The sequence below is a fragment of the Plasmodium cynomolgi genome, chromosome 8 (assembly GCF_000321355.1).
Source record: "Plasmodium cynomolgi strain B DNA, chromosome 8, whole genome shotgun sequence".
Taxonomy (NCBI): Eukaryota; Apicomplexa; class Aconoidasida; order Haemosporida; family Plasmodiidae; genus Plasmodium; species Plasmodium cynomolgi.
This window is the reverse complement of record NC_020401.1, coordinates 817,926-824,369: the sequence shown is the minus strand read 5'-3', so window position 1 is coordinate 824,369 and position 6,444 is coordinate 817,926. Positions and strand designations below refer to the sequence as shown.

At 45.8% G+C, this 6,444-nt stretch overlaps 2 protein-coding genes across 2 annotated transcripts in view; both read right to left on the bottom strand.

The window, feature by feature from the left end:
* The window catches only part of PCYB_082760 (hypothetical protein), a gene marked incomplete at its 5' end in the record, with an annotated part of 4,556 nt that extends 1,729 nt beyond the window's left edge, over window positions 1–2,827 (bottom strand). The window contains 7 exons of the mRNA XM_004222014.1: window positions 155–244; window positions 396–481; window positions 624–695; window positions 828–896; window positions 1,033–1,730; window positions 2,051–2,350; window positions 2,755–2,827. Of these exons, the coding sequence (XP_004222062.1) occupies window positions 828–896; window positions 1,033–1,730; window positions 2,051–2,350; window positions 2,755–2,827 (1,140 nt within the window). The 3' untranslated portion in view covers window positions 155–244; window positions 396–481; window positions 624–695. The remainder of the gene's footprint in view (window positions 1–154; window positions 245–395; window positions 482–623; window positions 696–827; window positions 897–1,032; window positions 1,731–2,050; window positions 2,351–2,754) is intronic.
* Window positions 2,828–3,920: 1,093 nt separating this feature from the next.
* PCYB_082750 (diacylglycerol O-acyltransferase) lies at window positions 3,921–5,434 on the bottom strand (the record flags this gene model as incomplete). Its single annotated transcript, XM_004222013.1, has 1 exon — window positions 3,921–5,434. A coding segment is annotated over one exon (1,514 nt), but the record flags the coding sequence as incomplete, so codon positions are not given.
* Between the last annotated feature and the right edge of the window lie 1,010 nt (window positions 5,435–6,444).

The window sequence follows — 6,444 nt, the reverse complement described above, 5'->3', positions numbered from 1 at the left end:
AATAGCTGCTCCTGGTTTTTATTTTCCAGCAGTGCGCACTTCTAATATTGTTAAAAAAAAAAAAAAAAAAAAAAAATGTATCTCTGCAAATATGTCCAAAGATGCGTGGCGATCGCAGAGTGATCGCTTCAGTAGACGTCCGCCCGCCCGATACGTATATACCATTTTGTAACTTTGCACATCTTCCTTCAGCTTCTTTTCCTCTGTTTTGTAGCACGCGAGGAGGTGATCCTTGTTCTGGCAGCTAGGACAAAAAAAAAAGAAGTAATGATAAAATAAAAAATAAAAAAAATAATATAAAAAAATAAAAAAAATAAACTTCGCGCATAATTTATGTTTTGGCGCCACCCACGGGGGAACGACTCCATCGCCCTGCCGATGATGTAGCCTCTTACGCCTCTGCATGGTCTTTCTCCAACTGCTGGATACTCAACTTGGCTTTCTTCAGTTCTGCCCGCAGACGGTCATTCTCCGCCTCCATCTAGGCGTGAACAAGGGGGGTGGGGGTAGAAAACGTATTAATCGTGGAAAAGGCACATAAAAAAAGTGACAGTGCCTCGTAACTCGTGGAGGAGTCCCCCAGAAAGTGCAGCCCTTGCGCAAAAGGCACTTTCCTGTTCTACCCTGAAATTTTCCCCTTTCAGATGGGTCCATTTTTCTTCCACTTCCTTTTTGGAGGTAAGGCACTTGTGCATTTCCCTCTGTAGGTCACTCTAGTCAGTCGGGTTGGGGTCAGATATGTGTGTAGGAGGGGTAGGAGTGCATGAGACAACTCGGCATTTAATCGTGTATTTATACGCTGTGTAAGCGCAACTTTGCAAATTCTCTCACTGCGCTTGAGCAGACGGGTGTTCGTACCACTTCCTCCTCTCGCTGGTGTAACTGCTGTTCACGCCCTTCCTGAAAGGGGAAAAAAAAAAAAGACACAATTAGACACATATATGATAGACCCCCTTGCGAACCACACATGCGTTTATTTCATCCACATGGGAAGAAAGAGAGAATGACGTGCCATTCGGTGTATTAACTTACCCACTTAGTTTTAAAAGATAAGCACTCTCCATGCGTACGGTTCAGCTGCTCATTTAGCTTGTTTATCTTCTTTTCGTAATCCCTAATTAGTTGGTGGCCTTCTCGATAAAGTCCATCTCTCAATGTACCCATTCCCGCTTGCTCAGTATTCCATTTTGGCACCTCCTTCTGCAATGCTTCGTCACAAACAAGGTGAAGTTTTTTTTTTAATTGTTCCACCTGGTGTACCAACAATAAATTTTTTTTTTCCAATTTTTTTATGACCTCTTTGTTGTACTTATCCTCCTTCACCATTTGTTCCTTTTCATCACAAAGAAATTTCTGCTCCTTTGAAAAATTTTTTATTTTATTTTCATACGATGATTTTACCTTATCCATTTTGCTTTTCAGTTCTTCTTCATATTTCTTCCCCAAGCTCAGGTTGATATTTTCAATTTCGTTATTTGCCTTTACAATTAAGTATTGGAAGAGTTCCCTTTCCCGCTCGTTGGTGAAGTTGGCTGTCTGATTCGTCAGCTCAGTCTGCTCCGTCTGCTCAGTCCGCTTCGTTTGCCCCATCTGCTCCGCCTTCTTCGTTTGCCCCATCTGCTCCGCCTTCTTCGTTTGCCCCATCTGCTTCTGCTCCTTCTTCTGCTCCTTCTTCTGCTCCCTCTGCTTCTGCTCCTTCTTCTGCTCCGCTTTGGCTTCCTCCCGTCGGTCTGTGCGGAGGGGAGGCTTCTTCCCTGGCTCGCTATGCCCTGCGCGCAGGGCGCAGCTCCCCATTTTGCTATGTTCGCCCTCCTCCCGCTTCCCCGCCGGTCCACACGGAATGAGCCTCGTGTGTGTATACCCCCGTCCGTAAGGAGAAGCGGCACCCCCGTTGGCTTCCCCCCATTGGTTTCTTTCCTCCGCACTGCCTCTGTTCTCAAGTGAGAAGCGGATGTCTTTTTTTTTTCTTCCCCTCCCTTTGGTGGCGAGATTGTTTTTTTTCTTCCTTGCTCGACTTGAGATGGTCTTCCTGTTGGGCTGCCTCCCCTACTTTGCCTTTCCCCCTCAGAGGGGTCATTCGACGTACTCGTACTTTCCATGTCCTTCGAGTGGCTAACAAGGTCGATGCACTTGAATTGCTTTTCCACGTCTCTCCTCATTTGTATGCACCGGAGGAAGGGGTTCTCCTTCTCCTTCGCCTTCTTCTCCTTCTCCTGCTTCTCCTTCTTCTCATTTGGGTCCTTCCGTGATGTAGCCTTCAACACACTGCGGTGGTAATTTGCATTTTGTAAGCTCTGCGCTGAGCGGTTAAGTTCGGTGAGATAATCTTTGATGGCATCCAGCTCGTCAACTAGGGAAGGGGTGGGAAAAAGCAGTAGTATGGGTAGCCGCTCACACAATTCAGCGGTCTGTGTGGGGGGAGATATGCCAAACAGCAAACTCACATCCACGTGGATGCCACACAGGTAGCCAAAAGGAATGGCGTCATTGCAGTGTAGAGCCATTCTTCCCACCCGCACATAAACAGTTGGATAGACTTTTCTCAAAGTATGCTCGTGTGACAACACAGGGGTCCCTATTTGAGTTCCTCTCTTGCTATTCGTTTTTTACCTCCCTCCATGGCTGGCAAGACATATATGCTGATTCGTTTTCCTCAAAAAGGGGTATGTGGAATGCACATCACATGTGCTCTTTTTGACAGAGGGTGCAGGAATAGTGGCTTACAAAAAATTGTGAGTACAGATAGACATCAACTTAAAAAATTGTCCGCTCTTCTCTCGCTGATCCCTTTTTTTAATTTCGCGATGGTCGTACTGCCAAGCCCCATTTTTTGTGTGTAGTCCCCCCGAATGAGTAGTAGTTCTCCTCCAGACAAAATGCGAAAGTGCTAAATGAAAGGAGAAACGGATGAGTAGAAAAGTGGCCAAATGTGGCACGCTTTATCGAAATGGAGGGGCCCTCACTGGGATGACACGAAGCGGAATATACTGTTTTTTTTTTTTTTTTTTTTTTTGTCCTTGAAGTAGTCACATGTTGGTCTGCTCCAACTAGGTATTTAATTTGCGTTGCATATATCTATCTTTTCTGCGCACAATTGTCACTTTTGCGTTTTTTTTTTTTGTTTGAGGGAGGGGAAACGGGACGAACAAGAAAAAAAAAAAAAAAAACAATATAAAATATACAGTATACAGTATACACACCTATGTGTGTATACGTATGTGCGGTGGGGCGGGCCAAATGGCTACTCGCATGCGCGGGGAGGGGGGGTCTTTTCGATAAGGTCAATGTGGTGGGAGGAATTGTTAACAAGAAAGGGGTGCGCCAGGGGAGCGCCGTGCGCGCGTGGGCATATGAGTAAACGTAAGCACACGAGTAAACGTAGGCACACGCGTAAACGTAGGCACACGCGTAAACGTAGGCACACGTCTAAAGGTCATAACATACATATGGGCGACTAAACACATGAAGTGAAGCGGAAGAGACAAATGAGGGGGGCAAACGATGACCGACCGTGGCTTCAAGTCAAGTAGTCGCTACCGGAAGGCTCCCGCCCGCTCGGCTGGATGGCAAAACTGCCCCCCAAGTAGGCATAGAAGGGCAGACTAACATGGGAACGCAGCACATGGGAACGCAGCACATGGGAACGTAGCACATGGGAACGCAGCACATGGGAACGTAGCACATAGGCGGGTAGGCCCATAGGCACGCAGCAAAAACCCACCTCAGCGGTGCAGAATGCCCTTGCGACTCACCCAGGAGTAGTAGTAAATAAACAAAATGAGGGGCTGGCCAGTGATGCAAAAAACAATCCAAAAAATCGAATTGCCAGTAGTCTTGTGCTTTTTAAAATAATTATTGCTAGTCAAATGTATCAAAGGAATTTGTCCAATAAAAAAAATATGTATCCTGAAAAGCCTAACTTCAAAGGAATGCTAATTAAATACTCGTGCAGCAAAGCAGAAATAAAAAAAACAATAATCATAGAAAATTTTCTGTTAAACCCATAATAAATGAGAGGTTTGTTAATATGCCTGTGGACAAAGTAATGAATCGGCAGGTTCCATTTTCTCCAATAATCTGCAAAAGAGCTAGCATTCCACCAGTCTTTGTAAAACAACCTATCATCAAATCGAGTAATTTCAGCTAAAATATTACACCAATGATGAAATACAATTAAAAAACCAATCAGCCAAATGTACAGAGTTCCTATAGAAATTTTTAGCATTCGTTCTATTATGTGAGTTACCTTAACAGTCAGCTGTGCTGACTGAAATTCTTTCATTGTGAATGTATTTTTTATGCTAATAAATATATACTGCTCTAAAATAATTTTTATCATTACTGTTAATAAAATTGCCTCAATGGAATACTTCGCCACGTGAGACCATCTCCTTTTTTCTGTCCTTGGATATGTGTATTGGAAACATAATGTTGGCATGAGCATGTATGTGAAATAATCCTTTAATCTCAAACAGTGAGGGTAATTCTTCACATATCTGACTTCAAATGTGGGGTCCTTTATCCTGTCCAGGTTTACCTTATCGATATATAATTTCCTCGTGTCGTAACACACTTGGTGAAATGAATAAATTTTAAAAAACCAGACTATCGATATGGTCAGCAGGATCGATGATAAAATGGGTTCTGCGTCGTAGTGAGTCACCGTTAAGTATGGAAACAGCAGGATGAACACGCTGTTTATGCACCTTAGTAAAAAAATGGACAAATGGAAGTTCTTCCACCCGTTTGACTTTTCGCTCGGACTGTACACGTTGCCAAACGAACCAAATGAGTATCCTCCTGCATCTCCTCCTGCATCTCCACCTGGCGCGTCTTCTTCCTCCGCTTCGTCCTCCACTTCTTCCTCCGCTCCATCCTCCTGTTGCCCCTTTTTTGCACCTCTACGTCTCACCACCGAAGGGCTTTTCCCGCCGCTCTGCACACTCCCATCGTTTGTCGCCTCGTCACTCGCACGAGAGTAACCTATCTGATCTATGAATTCATAATTCGTTAGCTTCTTCATCTTGCTGTTTTTATCCTCACGCAGGAAGCGACCAGAAGATGAGCCCTTCCTCCCTCCTACACCCTCATCACTACCACATGGCTGACACAACAACCAACATGTCACGTGTCTTTCTATGAACCAACTAAAAAAAAGACCTACACTTAGACACACAAAACAAACTAGAAGAGGCAAATTTTTGAGGACGTCACTACTGTGTGGTAAATTTACAACGAACCCGTGCTTCTTTATACGCTCCAGGATAAGTCTGAAATTCACTGTGCATATTAATATGACCGCTAGGTTCAGGAACCCCTTCATGTCAATGTCTAGAGCTTTGTGGGAGAGGAGACTCGTCTGCTTCACTCGGTGCACGTTTTCGAATAGAGGTCTACCTTTGAATTTTTTTAAATCGTCATTTTCATGATTCATTTTTCGCGCGCTCGGTTGGGTGGCAGTGGGGTAGCGGTAGGGAAGCAGCAGGGTAGCGGTAGGGAAGAAGCAAGGTAGTAGCAGGGAAGCAGCAGAGCAGCAGCAGCGAAACAACAGAGTGACAACAGAGTGATAGCAGTGTGGCAGACGAGCGGCAGTGGGGGGGAACTTGGGCAGGATCGATCACGAGACACTCACCAGCCTGTTGGACCTATCCCGAGTGACTCACGGACAGTCGAGTCGCTCCACTCGTGGCCGTCCCCCAACTCGATCAACAAATTACGCGTGCCTCCCAGTGAATGGGGTATGGAGCAAGTCGAGGCAAAGCAAAGCAATTTAGACAATCATATTTTTTTTCTGTTTCTTTTTCTCCCCCACCCTTCGCCGCAACCGCTGCTTCTACCTTTGGGCTTTACCTTCCCCTTTGGGTTCGCGCCATCCATTAAGAACACGCTTCCTGTGTCAGGTACGTCCTATTCTGCGAGGGGGAACATACATACAATGGGAAAAAACTGTAAATCTCCCCCATAGGGTTGTCAGTCCATGCGTGGTGGTGGTGCACCTACACCCCGGTGAGCAGCTCCATCTGTGTTTTCATCCCCACGTGTGAGGCACTAGACGGGGGCGAGGTGGGACTCACTCTCGCAAGTGCGCTCATCTAAAACGTTGGGGTGGACAAATAGGCATGCTCCAAGTGGTAGACTTCACAAAGTGTGGCTGCTCTTCCGGGGAGAGGGGGCAGTCACCACAGGTATGCTCTCACTCGTCCGCACAGCTGCGCGTCTATCTATCTATATATATATGTACAGGTTTAAACGCACACATCCGCTTGTGTGAAACTTCCTCTCGCTTTACCCGTCAACGAAATTGGAGGAACATCCTTCTGCGCGTGCTCTCTCTTGGTGTGCCACCTCATGCCTGTACGCTCCTGCGTGTACAGACGTGCTGGGTTAGAAGCGGCACTTAGGAAAAAAGAACGCTGATGCAGCGAACAAAAAGGTGCAAGCCAG